At 36.2% G+C, this 24,177-nt stretch overlaps 2 protein-coding genes across 2 annotated transcripts; one reads left to right on the top strand and one right to left on the bottom strand.

Annotated features, from left to right (window-relative positions):
• Positions 1–632: 632 nt before the first annotated feature.
• Positions 633–17,346, bottom strand: arih1 (ariadne ubiquitin-conjugating enzyme E2 binding protein homolog 1 (Drosophila)). Its single transcript, XM_032582726.1, has 14 exons — positions 16,896–17,346; positions 12,757–12,824; positions 11,910–12,057; positions 10,092–10,184; positions 9,241–9,296; positions 7,583–7,649; positions 6,844–6,950; positions 6,720–6,762; positions 6,551–6,622; positions 6,325–6,455; positions 5,925–5,982; positions 4,975–5,235; positions 4,692–4,804; positions 633–3,488 (listed from the first exon to the last, which is right to left on the bottom strand). Exons 1-14 carry the CDS (start codon positions 17,178–17,180, stop codon positions 3,404–3,406), a joined length of 1,587 nt encoding a protein of 528 aa, XP_032438617.1. The 5' UTR covers positions 17,181–17,346; the 3' UTR covers positions 633–3,403.
• Positions 17,347–18,018: 672 nt separating this feature from the next.
• Positions 18,019–22,787, top strand: hexa (hexosaminidase A (alpha polypeptide)). The gene is made up of 15 exons (XM_032549655.1): positions 18,019–18,029; positions 18,189–18,295; positions 18,732–18,836; positions 18,928–18,993; positions 19,687–19,733; positions 19,844–19,954; positions 20,029–20,130; positions 20,317–20,449; positions 20,759–20,939; positions 21,089–21,175; positions 21,263–21,335; positions 21,838–22,012; positions 22,260–22,350; positions 22,456–22,563; positions 22,678–22,787. The coding sequence occupies exons 1-15, from the start codon at positions 18,019–18,021 to the stop codon at positions 22,739–22,741; spliced, it is 1,461 nt and encodes a 486-aa protein (XP_032405546.1). The 3' UTR covers positions 22,742–22,787.
• The last annotated feature ends 1,390 nt before the right edge of the window (positions 22,788–24,177 follow it).

The raw sequence follows: 24,177 nt of genomic DNA on the forward strand, positions 1-24,177 counted from the left end.
CTGTTAAGCCTTCTGCTGCTTTAACAGAAGCTTTCAGCTGTTATGGATGCATCAGTGTGTAGCGGGTCTTGAAACTTTAAATCCAGCTGCAGTCCACACGTTCTGTATCTTTTCAAGACACCATTTGCTTTGTTTCATCATCCTGAGGCTACTGGTATCCCAGTTGCTTGTGAGACTTTTTATATCACTTTTCTTCCACTAAGCTTTCCATTAATATAATTAGATCCTTCTCGCCAAACAGCCAGCTTATTGAGCAGGGATGTTTTGTGACCCTATGAAGGGTGTCATTGACTGACTGCCGGACAACTGTCGAGTCAGCAGTCCTGCCTGTTTAGGTCATTACCTGGCAATGACATTTTTGTATTAAAATACGTTTATTTTTGAAGTCATTCTTGTGTAATAGTCCCATTACAAAAATCTAACTTTGGAGATTCTGTTAGCTTGAAGAAGCTTTGACAATCTCCTAAATAAGCAAAAATATCTCAGTTTGTGCAATGAATCTGAGTTTCACACTTAAGTTGAATTACTGAAATTAGTAAACCTATTGAGAAAATTCTATTTTATTGATATGCAGCCAAAGGCTAGCGGATGTCAAACAAAATGTCCACAATCAACCACTCATGCAAGACGACTGTTTGCAACATTATGCACTTTAATATTTTTTTCTCCAAAAACAAACATCTAATTTCCCCTCACATTTTACACTATTAGGAAATAAAACACCTTTAATAGCATAAAGGAAAGGTATGTAGAAAAGTATTAAAAGTTTTTGGATGTCTCGGTTTAATGCAAGTAGCTGCTTCTGTTACTCCAAAACTTAAAATCTGAAATGGTCAAAAACTTCTAGCAGACAGTGAAAACAGAGTGAGCCCCTGAAGAGCGGGTTAGGATAGCGATTACAGCTGGAGCTGAAGTTAATGCAAGACAACTTTGAGAAAAGCAATTTGTGTCCATTCATCTTGTGTCATCTTTGACAAAAACAACTTCTGGATGCTCAAAAACAACAAAAGAAACAAACTGAATGTAAACTTGGTGACAAAAAGAGTCAACTTTTATCATTTAGACCAAAACTCAAGATTAAAGTTTCCAAATTGATTCCACACCTATTTGGAAGACAAAGCGCTGCAAAGGTCTGTAGTGTAGAGAAAAGTGCGATGGGTTAGAGGTGCAACAATCACCTGAACAATTCTCTTCAGATCCCTCCTCAACAGGTTCATTTTTCCATTCATTAAATGAATCAAAACTAAGAAGTCCGACCATTTTCTGCCTCTAAAAGCATCAAATAAAATGTATTGATTAATTTTTAGTCAAATAAAAATTAGAACAGTTTTGATGCATAAATATTGTTAATCTTATATTTCATTTTCAGTTGGATTCAAAACTACTACCTCCATCACAGAACCAGCAGTACATTTTGTTCTTTTTTTGTTGAAGTGCTTATAGAAAAAAAAAAAAAAAAAAGTCTAAAGACCTCAAAGAAAGCAAGAAATCGGTATCAGCCATTCAAAAGCCTCATCTGTGCATTTCTCCTGATATCTGGCTAATTACACTGCTTGACACCAGGCCTACTCTAATGACTCACACATCACTCCCGTAAATCAGATTTCTCATGACATTTATTCAAATAAACAGTACAGTTTATAATTTGCTAGGATAAAATAATAACTTGAAACACATAAGAAGCATTTTGGGAGACAATTGCCCAAAGATCTGAAACTAGGGCGAAGGATGTATTTTAACGATGGCTGACACTTTGGTGTCATCTTTCCAACTTGCATCAGTGCCTGGAACGATCATGTCCCCTCCAGCCAATCTTGTGAAGATTGCCACATTGCAGAGACATGAACGAGCATCTACAAACAGAGAGCTTGACAATCAGGGCAGCTGCCACACAGAACGATGCAAAACCTGGAGGGGCACTGACATTTCACTGCTGAAACCTCAACCCATGTACAAAAACAGAAAAACAACAAACAAAACAAAAGAAAAACACTGACTTATGCAAAAGTATACCAGCTTTACAAAACACCCCTGCAACCTTTAGAGATTTGCCCTTAAATTTGCATCTCTTTACAGAACACTGAAGTCCGTCTGTGTAGCTTGGTTTAAAGCAAGGTTCCGTCTTACTGCAAGGCAAAAGATCTCTTCAAAGTGATCGGGCAACTATCGGCCTGTTGAGAAGTTACCTACAAGGGTGACGTAAATGCCTGGCAGACTTTGAGAGTGATCAAGCCCAGTTAGAACTAAAAAAACTGTCAGTACATTCTACCAACTCCTCTCAGTCCACAAGGTGCAAGCTGACTTAACAGGACTAACTCAAGCCACGTCAGGAACAAAGAAAATAAAACAAAAAAAAAAAAAAAAAAAAAAAAGAGTGAATGTCACTCATTTTGGCTCTTGCAAATAATTAGAAATGTCTCTAAAAAGAATTATGATAGCGCAACAAATAAGCGCAGAGGGGCATGGGGCTGGTTCGTTACTACCTTTTACCTGTAAAATCTTTTCCACTTTTTTTTTTCCTTTTACCTTGACTGTACTTTCAGAGTCATTTTTTTGATCACCTAGAAGGTTTCTTGGAGTTTCCTTACAGACTAACCTGATGAGGAACTTTTGTCCAGTGATCTGAGCAGACTGATGACGACAGGATGAATGCCTTATTGCCAATGCTTCCAAACTCCCACTGTTAATGGGAGGCGTAAACGGACTCAACCTAAATGGGAAAAGTACATCTTTTTCAAGATCAGGTAAAGAATAAATATTTCAAAATTATGCAAACACGTGCCACTCTTGCTCTTTAACTTCCATGCATATGGACTATTTACAATTTGAAAAAATACAGACTTGCTGTTTTTTGTTCTTTTTGTGTTTTTTTTTTTCTCCCCCCCTGAAATGTCTTTGCCCCCTTTGCAATCAGCCCATCAATATTCAGCCATCCAAACGAGGATTTCACCAAATATTGCAGACATGGCCAGGACAATTAAAGCTGTGTTGAAAACATTTTTTTCACACTTATGGAAAAAAAAAATTGAAAACAAAAGTCAAAAATCAAAACAGAAAAGATTCACAAAAAAAAAAAACGAAGAAAAGATAGTTTAGAGGAGGGTTACAATACAGACCCAAAGGATGTATTTGTTTATGATGGATTTTTCTGCTTCCTGTAGACTCCACTCTGTTGCTAACAATACTGTAGTACACTTTCTCTGTATTACTCTACACTTTCTTTAAATATAATTTATTTTAAGATTTTTTTTTGTTAAAGAAATCCAGGAAAAAGAAAAAAAATGATGCAAAAATGGTTGGTTGCCAGAGGAGAGGCGGCAGAAGGCCCGTGCTGCCCTGTTTAATTGCATCAGCGCTCTAGTTTGTCAAGATACTCAATAGTCCGTTGCATTGGGACGTGTCCTCAATCCTCGATGTACTCCCACAGGTCCTTCTCATAGCCTTCATGTACGTGCTGTAGCAGCACTCTTCGCCTGCTCTCACAGTATCTACAGACACAGGAGAATTTCAGCAGAATTTCAGAGAAGTCCAACATAGCATATTTACAGGAAGTGAGAGTTCTGGTCAGAGATGTACATCCACTCATGGGTACAAATGTCACAATAATTTTAGGCTTTTAATTGTCCATTTTTACCGTTGTTTTCCCTGGAATATGACGATGTTTCAATAAATAACTTCAAACAAACATTTGAAAAACTATTGAGCATAAAAGAGGAAATACATGTTCAAATATATACATGCACTCTCACTTGGATAAATATAACATGGCAAGTTGCGGGGCAAACACAGCCATCAACAAGGGATAAATGTGGCTTCAAATTTGTTTTTTCCCCATACATGGACCAATTTTTTAAGCATAATCCATAAGATTTTGTTAGCTTTTGGTCAGAGTCATTACAGAAGATTAATATTCAGCCGTTTGATGTGTGCTTGGGATTGTTACTCAAGTGCCAACTATACAGCTAACGATTTCAATTGAGGTGGCAGAATTTGGAGGTGGTCTCACCTTGATTACCACAAACATACTTCCTATTATTGTGGCTACATAGCTCAGTCCTCGTCTTGTCTGACAATAAAACGTTTCTCTAGCAGAAATACTTTTCCATACAGGAAGTGGAAAACTTCAGTCAAGATTGAAGGTGTTGATTTTTCCCTGGTGTCTTGGCTGGAAGCCTCTCAGTCCATGATGTTACTATCTTCTCTCCTAACCATTACATTGGCATTTTAGCAGCATCCATTTTATGATCCTTGCTGGTTCCTGAAATAGTCATGAACTTTCCAAATACTTCCCTTCCAACTGAATGGATAGATTGTATCAGATGGTTGGTACTTGGACAGACCAGTTGTTGGAACAGGACAATGATCCCAAACATACAACAAAACTACATTTGAAGGCTTGCATTATGGATTCTGAATAGCATAAGTGAATCAACTGATTTAAATACAAATTCTGCTAAGAAAAATGGTAAAAGAAAATCCAGAACTATACCAGAAATATGTTGACAGTATATACTGTATAATTTTGACTGTGTTGATTTGAGAATATCCACTATCTTGGGCAGCTAATTCTTTTACAAATCACTTAATACAAGTGCTACCCAATACTATTTACTCCATACAACAAAGGTTCAAATGTGTAATTAAAAGCCAAAGAGTATGTAAACTTCTTACTGGAACACTACTTCACTTACCTGTACTTATCTTGTACTTTCTGCTTGATGTCCTGCAAGGAATCCTGGGAAATATCCCGCTCCAAGTATCCAGAGAGCACCTCAGTGGCATTTTCCAGATCTGCCTGGTTGTTCTGGGGAAACAGAAGTAATGAATGTCATCCTCAGTAATACTTTTTAAAAATGTATATCTAGTTCATACCAATAAAGATAGATTTGGCTCTTGTGTGCTTTGGATTTGTATGACTTTACACTTTGGTGGATTGGCAGCTTTAGCATTAAGCAACACTTTCAGCCATCTTACCTCAAAAATAATGGACTGGTTGTTCTTCTTGAGGTAGAAGGCAAAGACGTAAGTGAACATGAGTGTGGAGCGGCACTGGCAGAGCACATCTACAGCCTTCTTCAGGAACTGCACTTCAATCCAAGACATGTTGTGCTGCTGCATCTCCTCCATCTTCTGCTTAACCTGAGCATAGAGCTTGTGCTCAAAGCGCAGACTCTGCATGTGGTTCATGTAGCGGTTGCAGTAGAACAGGTACCTCTGCAAGGCTGCCCTGGAGCGCTGCACAGACAGTAAGGCCAACAGGATTAAGCTCACAAACACACCCAAATACTGGATACTGGATTTACCCAACTGTACAGTTTTCACATTTCAAATTTCCTGAACTCTCAATTTCTGACATATAGATACAAAACATTATTGCAGTAAGAATGGAACCTGCAAAAATCAGAGATAAACAAGCAAAGTAGAAAAAAGAAAAAAGAAAGGAAAAGAAAAAAACAAGAAAGAAAGAAAAAATGTGGAAGGAGCAAAGTAGGGGAAGGGAGAGAGGGAAAGAAGGAGGCAAAGAAGATAGATTGACCATTTTTAGACCGTAGGACAGGGAACAAAATCTGGAAAATGCCATTCCATACTTATCCTGAATTGAGAAGAACTTAAATGTCATAATTTCCCATACTGCAAAGAAACCCTGAAAACTGTAAAAGGCAAAAACTGTGTGTGTTGTATCAGCAGCATGAATGTCAGCCTTGGAATCTCTGCTGGTGTTTCATAAAAGAAATTTTGTTACAAACTATAAAATCCTAATAGTACTTGTTTACCATAAAATTCTCTGAAAATTAAACATGCAGGAGTAAAACAAAGAATAATTCTGCACTAAAACATGAATTAAATTGATGCATTTATGTAATAAACCTTTCTAAGTTAACGTATGTTTCACAATTTTTGAGGGCAAATGTAGATTTAATTACCTCTTGAGCATCTCTGGCTGCCTTGGCATCGTCTTCATTATAGCGGTTGCAGTTGTACCTGTAAGGTCAAACAGGTCAGTAGTGTTTAAAGAGTATTTCAGACAGACCTCTAGACATTTTTATTACCAAGGTTTGAACTCTAAGGTAAGTGTGTGAGAGAAGCCAGAATATTTTAGATTCTGGACTCTTTGTACTGAGACTGCTGAATGTATCTAATAAATGATACACCGTTACAAAAACTGATGATCAAATATGTACCAGCTGTGGTTTCACATCTCGAAACATTTAAATGTATTCATTTTCTACCGTCTTACCGGGAGTCGCATTTAGTTTATTTACTTGAAAGCAACATTTTTTGCATAAAAAGTAACATGAAAAAAAATAAGCCTTTAGTTCTCACCAGGCAGAGCCATGAGGTTCCCATGGACCTAGGCAGACCCAACAGAACTCCGCTTTACAGTTCTGGTTGCGACAGACCATGTGGTTGCAGCCACCGTCCTTCTCAATGGTCACATGACATTTTGGACACTCCTGTAGAGTTGAGGTGAACATTGTGTTCTGTTATTAAACTGAAGAACAGAGAAATCAAATGTTATCCATATCAGGGAGTCTGATGAATGTCATACCTTGGTATTTGCTGCAATCCAGTTGGAAGTCTCACTGTCATCATCACATTTCTTAATCCATTTTCTCAGCCACTAAAAAAAAAAAAAATTTTTAAAATTGAAAAGGGAACAATATTGCTTCCCATAACTACCAGAATCCTACATATTTTCATTTTTCCATTCAGCTTACCTTACACTTCACAGGATCATGCCAGTTCTCTCCACAGTTGAAACTGTAATAACAGCACTGCAAATCAAACCAACCTCCAATTAACATAGAAAGTCTACTTTCTGTGAGAGTTTACTGATCTTACCAGAACTGACGGCCACACTTGCATCTCACCGGCTTGGCATCTGGATACTGGACTTTGACAACGTGATGGCAGTCTGGTGCAGGGCACCACTTTAACAGTCGATTGCACTTTAACGAGTAATAAGAAACATGTTTTTCATTTTTTCAGTTAGTAGACCCACAGGTTGTCAATTACATTCTAACTTTTTTCAAAGCACTCTACAGAGGATAGACCTATGCTTAGCTATGTAGAGATCTGCATAAACACAGCCATGCAGTTAACTAGCACCATGAAGATTTACAAGTTTATTTGTCAAAGAGAAAAACAAAACATGTATACAGAATGTAAATGCTGAAGAATTTACAAACATAGAAGTATCATGTGATTGCAATAGGTAACATTTTCCACAGTCAAGTTTAGGTCTTGACACATTTGTTTGTGCTCATAAATGAAGGACCGTAGGGTTAAATAATTCTACATTTACTTTAAGTCAACCAAACCCTTAAATATGTGTGGGCTCACTACTTGTTATTACTTATTGACATGTAATAACAAGTAATAACATTCTCCTTAAGCGGTGTGCAGCAGAGCTGTTTTTACTGTGTGCTAAACTGACATTCATGCAGCTCTATAGACATGTTATAATTAAAGTACTAGTTGTTTCAGGTTTCTTCTTCTCAGATTCAGATTCAACCTACAAGTCGAACTGCAAAGCTCAGCATAAACGTTTTTGAATTTCCTATCAAGCAACAAAGCTTACCTCTACAAAACTATTCGTGATTAAATGCTGGTACTTCAACTTTACTTTTGAATCTGTTATGAGGCGCCTGTGGAAACATTGAAAATCAATTATTAGCCTTCATTAGAAAAAAAAATTATATATATATATGCACATTTGCAAGCAGAGATTTTTGTAGTTGCTTTTTAAGACCTTAACACATAAGTTATACAGTAAATATAATAATTGTTTTCTCCTCTTGCAGAAGTGGTTGCACAGTTGATTTAATAATTTTAAATTTAAATTGACACAAAGAAGATCTGGAATCTTGGCAGCATTAAAAGACCTGGAGATCCACCAAAGACAAGTCATAAATCACTGAAAGACTCAAGATGAGGGGAAAAAATATTTTTCAGAAAAAAACAGATGATATCACACTTCAATGACCCTCACTAAAAAACAAGTTGGATTAAAATACATTGAAGAATATAATATTTGATATGTATAATAATTATGTACAAAATATAAAGTTTTAACAGTGAAAACTACCTTGCTGATTTTAATATTGGGATGAATCAGAGTAACTTTGCATTAGGGTTGTTGTAAACGAATATTTTAGTAATCAAGTAATCTATTGATTATTCTTACAATTAATCGAGAAATCGAATAAAACAAAAGCTAAAATAAAACATTGGTAAATCTAACACAGCAGCAGTATTACTATCGCATATCAACATCAGTCCATTTTTTCACATTTGAGCTTCCCTAACAATAACTTTTCTGTAGTTTAGAAAATTGACCTGTAACAATAATAGCTCGCTGTCGAAGTTAACCAGAAGAAAAGTTATACAAGAATCTGAAGTTGTATTCAATTTAATAATAAAAAGGCAGGCTCACAAATACGCTTATAAAAAAATGCCTATAGTCCAGCTTTTTGTTTATGTATTATCTTCAGTCAATTTAATAGATGAACTCTCACCTTACCCAGCCATTTATAGCTTTTGTGTTTATGTTGGCGACGGTATTTGATACCTTCATTCGTCACACACTGAAACATCTACCAGCTACGTGCCGTCACAGTGTGCTCCGCCACGCATTTGTTGAGACCGGGATGATATGAAATTAATTTTCCGGTTTGTCCATAAAGCTACACTTACGTTAATCATCTAATGTGCAGCCACTTGCCTTCTTCAGTCTATCCGCTCACCTGTATAAATACACCTCTTCCCCGCTCTGAACACCGGCCACTAGGCAGCAGCTCCAGGAGGACAAAAGCTGCCGTATTACAAGCATCGCGCCAGTCATTTTAAGGATGCTTATTGGTCCCCCGAAAAACGACAAAGACCCGGACATTATCACCTATCACTAAAATCCTCCCAGGCCGAACTTGAAAACTGGACGTTAACTGGCTGCTAACTGCTTAGCTTTCGTCAATAACTCATAGGCGGAAGTGAGAGCTCTGCGCAACGCAAGTAATAACTCGGCCGGAACACGGTGCAGCTACATAATAATACATAAATTAACGAAGCTTCAAAGCAGATAAATTTTCCTTGAGGAATTTTAATAACGAGGAATCGTTTCAGCCCTACTTTACATTGAGCATCACAAAATTGTTTTTAGTGAAAGAGATTATCAGCGTCATTTTCTGATGATCATTACAGACCAAAAAATAAAACAAATACATGTACAAACATACTCACATGACTGTGTTGTCATCAACCAAAATGTCACAACTATGAGCAGGGCATGAAATCGTCTGAGAAAAAAGAATAGAAATAAAATCATTAGTTGGTTATTGAAAAAAATAAAGCCTTTTTCAGACATCAAGAGCGACACCAAATGTAACAGTGCAAATTTTACTGTTTTTAGCTAGCTCCTTGTTCAGCTAAGAACAGTCTTTATAATGATTATTTTATGTTAATTTGTCTTCCTGACACAATATTAGATGTGAATGACCAATCTAAGACAAAGAAGCCCACTTATATTCCAAAAGCGTTAAAGCAATAATGAGCTTTTATGTAAAAATAAATATATATATATATATATATGTATGTGTGTTGCCTTAAATGCACCTATAAAACAGTCAAACATAAGAATTGAACAATTTTCTATTGATTGGCTTTAACTGGTGATCGGTGGATCAAACACAGACAAAAAAAATCAATTAAATGCAAAAAATCTTAGAAGTCCCTCTACTTTTGCCCCATAAACAAATAACAGACTTCAATAGACATCTTAAGATAAAAAAAACCCCATCAGAAACAGGTTAGGTATATATACTTGGGTCCATTAAATAAGGAAAATTTAATGGACCATTTATTTTCTGTTTGGTTCAGAACTATTGCCTTCATCAAAGAAGCTGTGCTACATTTTCTTTTCTCTTTTATGCTTTCTTGTCCTTAGAACCAAAAAGCAAAACTGCTGAAAATCAGAATCATTGTGTCAGGTATAATAAAAATGTTGAAATTATTTAGTAAAAAACTAATGATAAAATTGTTACTGGCAAGAAAACCTGACTAGTACATCTCCACAAACGAATCTTGAAATGTACCTGTCCCATTCCTTCCTCTATGATTTTGGTAGTCAAATAATCTCCCCAGCACTGCATGCAGAACTTGTGTCCACACTCCAGACCGGTAAAGTACTGAAACAAACATCATCCAACACTTTAAACATACAACCCTTGTCATCAATATTAACTTTTCAAATTACAGACAATAAAATGACTTGAGAATAATGTGTATTCATGACTAATACTACAATGCTCAATGTAAATTTTACTTCCAGAATAGTTTTTTTCCCCTTAGTGAAAGTACAAAGGAAGGAATATTTGAATATCTTCAAGTGAGGGTGTTGCCTTTCAGTGTTGAGTAATTTTACTATTTTTAAGAAATAGTACAATTTGTTCTTATTCACAATACACCATTAAAAATTAAACAAACACTGTAAAGAAGATTTAAATGCATTCCACTGTAAGGAAACGGCTAATAACTGAAGAAATAAATATACATAAAAACTGGAGTAAAGCAGTTTTATTCCATACATAGAGCTGCAACAAGTCAGTGTATGGGAGGAGAGAACACGTTGACTCACAATCTGCTACTGTTTAAGTCAGTCAGCCTTTTATTGCAGTTTATTTCAGAAGAGCAGCCCTTTTTTTAAGTCTTTAAGCACATTTTTGACCTGTTGCCAAACGAAGTTTCATGAATCTTCCTTGAATCTTTAACATCACTGATGTGTTTTTTGTCTTATTTTAAACGAGAACATGTTGCCACACTGACACGTTTAATGCAGGGATAATTAGTCTCAATTTAAAAAATCTAAACAAAATTTCAACAAGAAAATGTTGTTGGAGGGTGTTAAATAAAGTTAAATAAATCCTTGTTTTACTGCCATCCCCTCTGATGAAACTGATTAGGATTGCTTTACTGTGATTTTCAGCCCTCCTCTTTATAAAGGAGAAACCTCAAATAAGCTTGCCAATTTAACAGAATGTTTCTTTGTGCTCTTCATGGAATAGCAGTAGAAGTTTGTCAAGCTGACTTAGCAGGTTCATTTGTGAAACAAGCTGCTTGGGAAGAGGCAGCCAATTGGCTGCTTCATAGATGGGCTGTTTGTAGCTCCAAAATTAGAATTTTAAAAAACTGTATTAGCTTAAGGTTGAAACTGGCAGTCCATTAGTTTACAAAGCAGAGAACCAACTGTCAATGACATAGATGGTTGGTTTAATTTTGTTCTATGTGCTTCATACCAAAAAGTATGCGGTCCAGGGCGCTACAGAGAAAAGACAACATGTTTGATGGTACAAAAATAAATCACTGCGATCCTTTGATACTCCCCAACGCCATCATATATTATTTTCTTTGGACAATTGAAATCTAAAACAATGTAATGACATCTACAATCATGGTCTGCTGAACAGCTTAAAAACTTGAAAACCTCATATTAGTAAGAAAGTACCTTTTAGAATCTACAGATGTTTTCAAATCTGGAACAATTAGCAACTTAAGAACCCAAAGAAAAAAAAACAGTAATCATAAAATAAAATGGTTGATCGATAACCTTTAACTTTATGTTTTAAGTTTTTTTGGCATCCAATTCCAGATTTATGTTTTGTAATTTCAAGAGTTGCTTTCAAGCTTTTCTGAAAATCAATTTCTGGATGAGATTTACATATTTTTTCTTCTTGGCTATGCTACTTCTCCCTGTAATATTGAGATATTGTTACATTATGAAAGAAAAATTCACCTTCTCTAAAAAACTGTAAGGTTAGGGAATACATTTTTAAATACGACATTTAACATAATTGCCATCTACGGCTGAAGATCCAGCTCATCCAGCATAATGCTGATCTAACCATGCAACTCACCGAGTTGGGGAAGTTTAGGTAGCAGATCTGACAAGGCATGTCTTGTGCCGATGATCTAGTGTTGATTGGAGGACGGATCCGAGGCTTCTTGCTGGGGTTGATGACATGACACTCAGAGAAAAGCTTGTCGAGGTTTCCATCAAAGTATCTGCAATATTTAAGCAAACAAAAGGCAGAGTTAAGAAGCATGTAAACAATCAAGATCCAAGAAGAGCTGGCCTGGCTATTGCAATCCTATGCAATTCTGCTCAATTCTCGTGTTCCTTCAGTGTTCTGTCTGGGATTTCTCCCGCTGAGCTTGATTTCTCTGGTTGAATTCCAATCAGGCTAGTCAGCAAACAGAGGGAGGATTTGTGAGCAATAATATTGATTTTCTGTGCCATTTTAGGCTGACTGTAGTTTGGTAATAGCAGCAGAATAAGTGAATGAAGCTGTTCACTCCGTGTTGGCCACTCTTCCAAATATAACAGCCATCTTCTTCGACTTGTCACTTCTCTCTTCACAGTGAGGGATGGCTGTTTACAGCGCCCACAATTTCCGGTAAGCTTCAGTCAAACTGACGCATTACATACATGACGATCAAACGTCAGGGATTGGGTAGATCTTTAAATTTCAAAAAGTCCACGTCTTTAGCAAGCAATTGTTTTTCCAACAGCTGAGGGTCCAGACCCCATGTACAAAGAAAATAGCATAGAGCAAGGGTTTGGCCTTTACCAGGCTGAGGAAGTGCCTCTGTTATTTTTTTTTAAATTATTTTTATTTTGGCTAAGTACCAATTAATAGTAGTACTAATAGTACCAATTAAAATCCCATCACCAAATGGTCAAAATAATCCAGAGATTCCTACCTTTCCATGAGCTTTTCTTTATCCCAGTTGAAGTGGCTGAGGAGAATGCGTGTTATTGTTGCAGGGTTCTAGAAGGGAAAAATGGTGAGAAATTAAAATTCCAATTTACACTTAAATTTTTCTATTGTTCAAGGAAGTTATCATACAAATTAATTTTGCCAAAGCAAGGTTAAAATCAGAAGTTGTAGAAGAAAAACATTTGCAGCGATGTCATTTCACAATATCAAAGATTAATATTTCTAAAAATGCTTCATCACATTCCCTGTTTAATACAATCATAGGTTAACAACTTAACTTCCCCCCCAATATGCTTACATGTTATCCAATGGGTCCACTTCTATAAGGGGACCTGTTGATCTTTATCAAAATTTGTTTCATTTCTATTCAAACTGCAGTTGCTTTGTCAAACATAGAGAGCAGTTTGTAGGCATAAATATGCATAGAGAAGCAGCAATGTGACTTAAAAATAAGTCCAAAGATTGTTTCTTTGACTTTTTAATGTCATCATTTTGCTCTGGAGGGAGCAAGGATCGACACAGGGATTGTGTCTTATGTAAATCCAGAGAGTTATCCTGAGTCTACTGTCTTTATAGTACCAGGTAAGGACAATGGCAACTTTGTTGCAGGTTGAATTCTGTTCATTCAGTAAGCACTCAGTGGCTCTCACATTTCTCTGCCTTTCGAATAACAGCTTCTGAAAACCAAACAAAAAGTCCTTTCTGACACAACAGAGTAGGATTAATGATCAAGGAAGCATCATGTGAAACCAGTGGGCAATCTAAAACAAAGATAGTCTCATCTCCTCATGAATCAACTACAAACTTCATGTGATCAATACATTGCCAAAAGAGAAAAAGTATTTCATGAAGCACAACATCTGTGGGAAAAACCACTACACCAACTTAAACTGCAAAATGAGTCAGCTCAATTAACTTTTTACTGTTCTTTCCTGTTTCCAAGTTTTACAATCAGTAAAATTCACAGTTTGAGAATATTAGTGTATTCACAAATGTATAAAATTATTAAAATGGCTAACTAAATGTGTTTTTTTTTTAATCTAATTTATCTTAGTGTTTGGGAGAAATTAAACCATAACAAGACCGCCCCGTAGTGGACAACTGTTTTATTTGTAATGAATCCTGTGCTACTTTTCAACATGATCACATTCAACCATTTGATTATGGGGTTGACTTGATGCAATATCATGGAGAGAATACTTAAGACTTTTTAAACCAACATTAACATGTAAGCTTAGTAAACTGTGGTCTAAACTGTCTTTACTCACCAAAAGAGTGCACTGATTTGCCTAAAACGTCAGGCATGATGTGGTTGTCATCATGCCACAGTGGTTGTCATCAAGATTATGTTCACACTGCAGCCTGAAGTGACCCAAATAAGATTTTTTTGCCCTAATGTAACCTGTATCTGATATTTCCATGACAGTCTGAACAACACAGGTCAGATTTTTATAAATGCCACATAGGCTACTTGCATATATGGTCCTAAATCTGATATGCATCTAATATTTTCAAATGTGACCTATGTCTGTGCGGCCAGGTCGCATTCATCCTACCTGTATGTAATTGATTCTCGATAAATGTCACTACTGTGCATCCTAATACAGGCAAACGGAGAGAAAAACAACAACCATGGCAGAGGATAATGAGGATCAAGTTGTTGATGTGCTGGCTCTGGTTGGACAACACTTTAAAATCTTAATATATGCTCCACCATTACCATTCATGTTTACTTCCGCAAACACTGAGAATGCTCACTGTGTGTTATGTTTCTGAGTCCTCTATTGTGCATGCAGGACACTTTTAGGTTGTCTGTTGTTCACTTTAGGAGATCACATACAAGTCACATATATTTGGAAATATGTACTACCACACAAAAACAAAACAAAAAAACCCATCAGGTTTCACAAAAAAATTGGAATTGAACGTTGAGGCCTGAAGTGTGAACATAGCCTGAAAAAGCTTAAAGTTTTATTTAAAAAAGTAAAACAGCTCATTTGAAAAATCTCTTGAATGCATTTACAACAGTCTCAATTTGACTGCATTAAGCGATTTTCTGTATTTTCAAATAGGTTTGTGACTGGCAAGTTACACAAGTAGTAAACAAAAAAGGAAAAATTGTGTAAAAATAAAGCTGGAAAGATTGTGCAATATTAGCTTTAACTAGGTACTATGTAGACATACCTTTGATATTGAAAATCCAAAAGACTTTTGAAAATGACATATATATGGAGACAAGTATTTATTTAATTATGGAGAACAATAGTCACAAAAACACTAGGCTCCCACTTATAATTTAAGTGTACATTGTTTTTGAAAAACTTTGTATTCTACCCGATATCCACCAGGTAATAAAACTTGACTTTTATGAGAGCATTTGATCGTTGATTAAACCAACATAATTGAGCAAACTCCTGTTGGGAAATATTGTTTATTTGAGTCACATTGCCACATTTCCTTACAACACCCTATAAAGAATATTATTGGAAATTGCTGTAAAATCTGTAATTTTCAGACACGGCACTAAAAATCCTAATGTGTCTATGAATTGAGCCGTTGATGGTAGAACATATTCCACTGTGGATGGCACTATTTCCTACCCCAAACGGTTAAGTATGACAACAACTAAAACTGCAAGAATATAGGATAGCAAAGTGATTAAATTACCAGAATCCTAATGTGAATTAACAGAAAACAGATCTAACCAGCACAAAGTCAGAATTAAATTACCAAGTACAACAAAAACAACAGGTTCAGTCACTGACTTTATCCTGGTTTGATTTTGTATTAAATAACCACAAAAACATCAAATTAGGTTTTTCAGGTATAAGGCATCTGAACCCAGATTAACTAGAGCATATTCAAAAACCTTCTTCTTTGTCAGTGTTTTGAACAAAATATTTAAGAATGAGATTCAACAATCTCTCAAACAAAAGTTAAGACTAATGCACAATCTTCTTAACTATTAACTTTACTATCAACTTAAACATTTATGTAATGGTGGTCCCTGAAGAACCTTGCAGGATTTTAAATGCAACGCTTAAAATCTATCTACCTGAGATAATTTTGTATTTCTTTCCATTAGCTTTTATATTGTGTAATTCAAAGCAATTACACTGACACACGAAGAACCTCCAACAATGTCAGACTTCAAACAACCTACAAAACTTGTATATTTACTACTCAAAAACACAGAACCACAGTCAGTTTTTAAAATTGGAACAAGTTCAAAGCAACCGTTTTGTATGGGAAGAATTTATATATTTTCGACTTTCAAGCTTCTTCGAAATCATATTTCGGAATGATGGTTCATGCTATATCACAGAGAACTAAGTGGTAACTTAATAGGACTATTTTTTCTTTTTTGTTTTTTAATTCTATGCCTACGAGAGAGGAAATGGAGGCCTCAGTTGGCTCTGTGCTACACCGTACATCTCTGACAAGCTATTGCGAATGGAATGAGTTGTTAAGTCAAAAGGCTTATTAAAATTCAATTCTTAAACAGTATTTCATCACATCGAAGTTCGGACAAAATGCTTGGTCGCTATTCTGTAACTAACATAGCTTGTCATTTGCTACATTACACAATGTCCAACTAGCCTTTGGACAAACGTCAAAATACGTTAACGTTAGTCTAGTTGCACTATATTTATAGAAGTCGAACTTGAATTGATTAGTTAACTTCAACCGTTCTGTCGTCAAAAGTCACACCTAACGTACACTAAGTCAACAACCAAAGACGTTGGGCTTTTTCAGAATACTGCTGCTAGCATAGCTTAAGAAGATGGCTAAGTAGCAAGAAAGCTAACATTAGCTTAGCAAAGGTAGCTGCCAACTTCTCAATGGGGATTAGACTACTTCCTGTAACAAAACTTCAGTTTAAATGTGTATATTTAGTGACATTTCAACATATCCACATTCATCCTAAATACACACTAGTAACAAAAACTTGCCATCGTTAAAAACGAATTTCAACACGTGTTAGTCTTGTGAAACTGTCACCTTCCAGTAAGTTAACTACTCCTACAAGGCTAGCCGATAAGCTAACGTCCGTGGCCTGTAAACGCTTGATAAAATCCTGGACCCCGGTCTTTCCTGACGATGGTATACCAAAATACCTACCTGTATGACCTCGTTGACCTCCCTGATACACTCCACCATATGCTGGAGGATCTGCTCGGCAGTCAAAACCTCGAAACGATAGTCCTCCTCCTCTTCTTCACCAGGACCGTGACCACCTACACCAGTCTCGCCACCCTCGTCTCGCTCCCCGCCGGCCACCACAGGATCGACCAATTCCACCTCACCGATATCCAGGGTGTCGTCCTCGGGCTCCACTTCGCCGCTGTCCTCGCTACATTCGTCTTCGTCGTCGTATTCATAGTTATAGCCCTCGTCTGAGTCCATTCCTAGGGTGTTTACCGGCTTACGACGAGCACACCTTGAGGTCGAAAACGCCAGATGTAGATTGCGGAACAATACGAAAACCAAAATTATCCGAGCCTGTTTTTCAGCTGCAGCGAAAATAACAACAAAACGTCGCCGCTGCTAAGCCAACAAAGAGAGGCAGCGTCACCAACTGACGACGGCCTTACGTCAGACAAACTAGAAAATAAAATGTGAAAAGAAATTTAATGTCTTTCTTTCTCAATATCGAACCTAGGTTAGCCAAACAGTATAATAAATAAGTAAAAATTGTTCCAAATGTTGGCAATGTCTCACTCGCATACTTAATGTTAAAAAAGCTCTACATTTGTGTTTTAAACCTCACTATTGTGTTCCAATAAAATTTTAATAGTAAAACTTCAGTAAACCATCCATATGAGTAATAGGTTTGACTTTTACTTTTGTTTCTATGCCCAAGATTCAATAAATAAACTGATAAATAAATAACTAATGCATTGTGCAGAATGGACATAATCCTTCTAACATATTATTACTATTACTAGGCCAAAAATAAATATTTTGTTTATTTATTTATTTGTGTATTTGTTAAATTACCTTCTTAGTTGTAAATAGGCCAATAGTATAATAAAACTCCTGAACTTTTAAGCCTTTGTGTGTTGGTGGCCCCCATTTGGACACCCCTTTGAAAATGTTAGCAAGGCACCCCTGGTAGTAGTAGTACCACTATTATTATGTATATTAGTAGGCATAGTGGTAAGCTGCCTGTTGTTTACCTCACCTGACTACATGCTCCTATGCACCTGACTAACTCAGTTGGGCAGAAGGTGAAAAGTCGAATATGAAAGTCATGTGCTCAGTAAATCCTGGACACTGCACTCTGATAAAATATAATTTCCTGCTACTGATCATAATTCATCTCGGCTTAAACACAGCAGAGAGTGTGTGGCCATTGCCACAAATATTTATCCCCTCTCCAGAAAGATACCAACTGAAGCCCCAATCTTTCAGTTTTGGATACAGAAGATACTTGGATACAAAGCACAGCTGTTCTGTTCTGGATGCAGCATTCAAGAGATATTTTTCCATTTTATTTCCAGGATACTCTTATGGTAAGTGTACTTAAGAAAATACATATTTTTCACTTTATTTGCATTTAGAAGCCAACCTGATCACTTTTAGTGTAGCTACACAATTATTATTTTTAAATAGCTGTTAAAACAACTCACTGTTGGTAAACAATTCTTATGTGTTTTATCATGAACCTAAGGGAAGACATTCTGGTGATAACATATTTAAAACTTATTTACAACTGTGAATTGCTTAGTAGTTTTGTTATGAATGTTTTGTTTGTCAGTTGTGCCTTTTAAAGTAGATGAATGGGTTTTGTAAAAACAGCAGCTCAGCTGTAGGCCAGCCAATGCCTGTTACCACAAACACATTCAATGACAATGGGCCAGCTTTACCCTTGTGTTGTCTAACAATACTTTGGTTGGAACATTTGTACATTTTAGTAAAATGTCATTGATCTATATTTACACTCATTTTTCACAGGGAATGACACTCTACAACTCAGTGAGAATGAGGTATTCACTCTCACAATTAGTCTTGATCGTCATGACTGTGAGGGTTACCCAAATCAAGACTCTTCAGAGAGATGTAAGATTAAAGATACATAATGAGGTATTAAATTTACAAAACCCAAACGGTAAAAGCTATCACTGAGAACTTTTTCCCATTTGTGTTTTAGACAAATTGAGTGTCTTTGCTGGGCAAGCATCTCTGAATGCAGAAACTGTGTGGGGTTCTCTAAGAGGTAATTACTATCACTACATTTTTAAAGAATTAGAAAGTACCTTATTATAATGGACATAATGGCAGTTAACTAATGTTATCAATAACTGTTATCTTGCACTCTAAAAACTTGGTGAAAAACAACAAAATTTCAGTTATTTTGCTCAGCAAGTCCAGGATCAGAGACTGGATAGTTTATGGGCTTTGCCTAGAGCAGGGGTCCCTCGAGGGCCGGCATCCTGCACGTTTTAGTTCTCTCCCTGGTGGTAGTAACAACCTTTTCAGCATGTCAATGTTCTTCTTAGGCCTTCTAACGAGCCATCATTTGATCCAGGTGAGTTAAACTAGGGAGAAAACTAAAAAATGCAGGACCGACTTTGGGCACCCCTGGCTAGAGTATTGTTCCAAGTAAATACAAATGGATTAAAGTGACAAATTAGAGCTACTAAAGACTTTTTAAAACTAAAACCCCGACTTGTTTATTGCTGAACAAGTCATATTAGCATCAAAAGTAACCCATCTTTTCAGCTCTAGCTTAATAGGACTATGTAAGTGACTATGTAAACTCTGTATTGGCATTCAAAACAAATTTAACCTACAAACTTAATATTTAGGCTAAAGAAATAACTCAGTAGTTTTTAGAATGTGAATGTCCATCTTATATGCATATTTAAAACAGAGTTTTTAATGTGTGTTTTTTTCTGATCAAGCACAGGTCTTGAAACCTTCAGTCAGTTGGTGTATCAAGATGATTTTGGCTCAGTAAGTCAGAGTTTCTCAAATACTAAAGCTCAGGTTTATAAATGATATCCATCATTATGCAATGATGACTTAGCTTTTAGTTATTAGTTTTTATGTTTTTTGTTTTTCAGTATTATATTAACAAGACTGAGATTGAGGACTACCCACAATTTAACTATAGAGGAATTTTACTGGACACTTCACGCCACTACTTACCAGTGCAGGCCATTTTAAAAACTCTGGTAACAATCACATATCATCTTAGCCCATATTTCTGTTCAGTTGATCATACATGGCTTTTTTTTTTCTTTTCTAGGATGCAATGGCCTACAGTAAGTTCAATGTATTTCACTGGCACCTTGTTGACGATCCATCATTCCCTTACCAAAGCCACAAATTCCCAGACCTTTCCAATAAGGTATGTGATTTGGAACAGCTGTTAAGTTGTATTTAAAGACAATGCATTTTAAGAAAAAAAATGAAATAAACATTAAACCACATTCAATTATGGTTTTCCATAGTGAATATTTGTAGCCCCCTGCTTCATAAGTCATGAGTGCTGGAAAGTCCTCCCTACAACCAAAAACTTCTGGCTCTGATACAGGGGGCTTTCCATCCAGTGACTCACGTCTACACACAGTCAGATGTGAGAAGGGTGATCTCATATGCCAGGATGCGAGGAATAAGAGTCCTTCCGGAGTTTGATTCACCAGGCCACACAAAATCTTGGGGAAAAGGTAGAATTTCAAAGCAAAATAAACAACATTTAAAACAAACAAGCAGTGAACCAGTCCTCCAGATCTCATTCGTGAATATCACAGTGGTAGGTTTTTGAAGCACAAAGCTTTGATAAGTATTGTGTGTTCACACTGATGGTCTCGTTTTTAAGATAAACCTCAAACCACCCAAAATACTCTAAAAGTGCTAAAAAATGTCAATATTTAGTATGTGCATTGATTTGCTCCACCAGCCATTTAATGTGATAACTATTTATTTTATGTATATTTGTATGTATATATATATTTACTAAAGGATTTATGTCTCAGGTCAGTCTGAGTTGTTGACTCCCTGCTACAGAGGGGGCACTCCTTCAGGGACTTTTGGACCTGTTAATCCAACACTACCCTCCACATATCAGTTCATGTTGTCACTTTTGAAGGAAGTGGCCTCTGTGTTTCCTGACCCCTACATCCACTTAGGAGGAGATGAGGTTGACTTTTCTTGCTGGTAGGTTTGAAAATTAAAAGTAAGTCAATGCAAAGAAGAGAAACACAAACTTAATATTCATCTGAAGTAGTTTTCAGCTGTCAAAAAGCTGCAAGTCATCACTGAGCGTAACAACATGAAAGGAAATACTTCCCACTGCTTTTTTGTAGGAGATCAAATCCTTACATCCGTGCATTCATGTACAAGATGGGTTTTGGATTGGACTTTTCTAAACTGGAAGCATTCTACATTGAAAAGTAAGGCAGTAGAGGGGAGATTTTGGGTTGAAGTCTACATGCAAATCAAATCTATAAAAAGATTAATATGTCCACATTTATTAACAGAATTGTGAACATCACATCAGTACTCAGGAAGACATCCATTGTGTGGCAAGATGTTTTTGACTACCATGAACGAGTAAGGATGCACCAACAGATATATGTACTGTTTATTGAAAATTACACGTCTGTGACACAGAATGTCTTTAGAAGTTCATAATTTATAATCAAAAATTAAAAAAACAAATCCATCCATTATCTGTACCAATGTATCCTTGCAGGACTGTGGGAGGCTGGTGCTTATCTTTTGCAGTTATTGTGCGAGTTATTAGAAGGTCCTAATTTTATGTGACATTCATGCACAGTCTATGTAGACTTTTGAAAAGTTGAAAATCCCTTTGACTGAAATGAAACCAAAATGTTGTGGATGTTTGATTGAATTATAAATGTGATCATTGTATATAAATGTGGTCAAAATAAAACTAAAGAATTAAATTTCTCCATGACTGTCATACAAACAACAGCGGCTATTATTTTTAAAGGTAAAAGATGAAGGACGCCATACAAGTGTGGATGATGTGGAAGGTAATGTACCACTGAAACTGTGTGTACATCTAATGGTGAGTTGTTTTGTGTTGCAGCGCAGGTTTTTGTCAGTGGTGGAGGTGTGGAAACAGGGCTGTTACCTTTGTGAAGTACGCAGGGTTGTTAAAGCTGGACTCAGGGTGATTCTGGCCTCTCCGTGGTATCTGGACCAGCCTGGACCCACACACAACTGGGCCCGCTACTATAATGTGTGGCCACTAGCCTTCAAAGGTCAGTGAAAAAACAGGGGCGCTGTGAGTTGTTCAGGTTGTGGAAATAGTTCTCAATTTCAGACAACCAATTTTTTCATTGATGTTCCATTGATTGTCAAACCACCTAGGTGGCAGCAAACCCCAAATTTTATAGAACAAAAAATAGACTTTTGTGAACATTCTGTTTTCATTTGTCATTATTTATTCAGTCTCAAGAGTAAGAATCTTTTATTTTCATTTGTATTTTTTTTTTTTTATCTGAACAGGTACTGAGAAGCAGAAGAGTTTAGTGATCGGGGGAGAAGTCTGTCTGTGGGGGGAATATGTAGATGCTACCAACCTATCCCCACGTCTCTGGTGTGTAAGATCCAAACATCTCTTCAAAAATAAAATAATATTGAAAAGTGTGCTTGTTTGACAAGAATATCTTTAATTCTTGTCTTTAATGATCAAAATGAACAGGCCAAGAGCAAGTGCTGCAGCTGAGAGACTGTGGAGCAATGAGAGGCAAACCTCCTGTGTGGAAAGAGCATTTCCACGACTACAGGAATTTCGATGCAAGCTCCTAAGGTACTTTAGCATGTCCGCCTTTCTACCACTTACTGCCCTTTAGCAGGACACTACCATGCTTTTTATAATGTCTGCCTGTTACATTCTGTTGTTTCTGCTTCACTTCCTGTTTAGACGTGGAATCCAAGCTGAACCTCTTTATGTTGGCCACTGCAAACATGAGTATCAAAGTGTTTAAAGGATGATTTTGCATGCAACCTTTTTAATCATTAGTAAAAAGAGAAGAAGAAAAAAGAAAGAGATGAAAGAAAATACAAGGAAAATGCAATACTTGACACATTATTTTTTGGGTACCCGATTTTACATAAAAAATGTAAAGGTATTTTTTAGCTTTATTGAAATTTACTAAGGTTATTTCTTGAACTGCAATAAAATACATAGTGTGCAGATCATATAAGATTTTTGTCCCTATTGTGTTCTTTCTAATTAAATTTAATTCCTTCTTCAATTCTATAAAAATAATGGGATGTCAATTTCATAGAAAACCCTTTAGCTTATACAAAATGCATCATTTTTTAAAGTATAAAAGAATTAAGGTAAAAAAAGGAGATAAACCAAGTGTATTAAATAATAATTTTTATTAGACCACAAGAATGGAATATTTTACAGAGTGCAGAACTGAGGTGATGCAATTTAAGTCATAAATAAGATTGAGAGACAGACTTGTGGAATGACTGCAAACAGAAGTACACGAGGAATCTGGAGAACCTGTATGATTAAAGAAAAATATAAGTGCTTTAATCAATTCCAGAATGCACAGACAGCAAACCTTACACTTTAACAGCTGTGTCATGTGAACTTGCCTTCTTAGGCAGTTGAAGTTTTAAGTATTTGGAATGAAACTATGGTTTAAAATAGCTTCATTGACATAGCTGTGAAGGTAATAAAATGTTTCCTCCCAGTTGTAGTGCAATAAAACAAGATTAAGAGGGTGGGGATCTAAAAGCAAACCTTGTAAATTGCCATGGGGTTACTCATAATATTTGGATGAAGCTGAGTCAATAAACCCATATAATTTTTGACAAAGAAGAACAACAACACAACACCTTAGTCTTATTAGTCTTCTTATAACTCTTTAGTTTTTTTTGAAAGAGTCACATTATATTTTAATCCTTAAAATCCTGTTGAAATGCTTTTGGGCATAAAGAAACACTGTTTTGTTTTCTTTGGTTTTTCTTACTACTTTGACCAGTGAAAATAATATTATGCAAACTTTAACTGACAAATAATTTGACCCCTTACTATTCTTCTTACTATTGCATTTCTTGTGATTTGTAAACTCATAATATGCCACACAGAGAGCACCTCCGACTCATATGGCTTTACTCATCAATAGCCAATTTCATGTCAGGATCTGACAATGTCTGTGTCCCTGTAAAGACCGAAACGCATGCTGGCAATTAGGAGACTAGCTGCATGGAGCTTTTAAGTCCAGATTCATCATTTTGCTATTACAACTAAACTTTCTTGGTCTTTTTTTATTTCAAAACAAACTATACGCATGGTCTATGGTTTGGTTTTGCAGAAAATGTTGACTGTTTAGCCATCAGACGGATTACAGTGAATGACAGCAGATGGCAAGAGACAACAATCCCTAAAAGCCAGAGTGCTGAC

The sequence above is a fragment of the Xiphophorus hellerii genome, chromosome 2 (assembly GCF_003331165.1).
Source record: "Xiphophorus hellerii strain 12219 chromosome 2, Xiphophorus_hellerii-4.1, whole genome shotgun sequence".
NCBI classification, from domain to species: domain Eukaryota; kingdom Metazoa; phylum Chordata; class Actinopteri; order Cyprinodontiformes; family Poeciliidae; genus Xiphophorus; species Xiphophorus hellerii.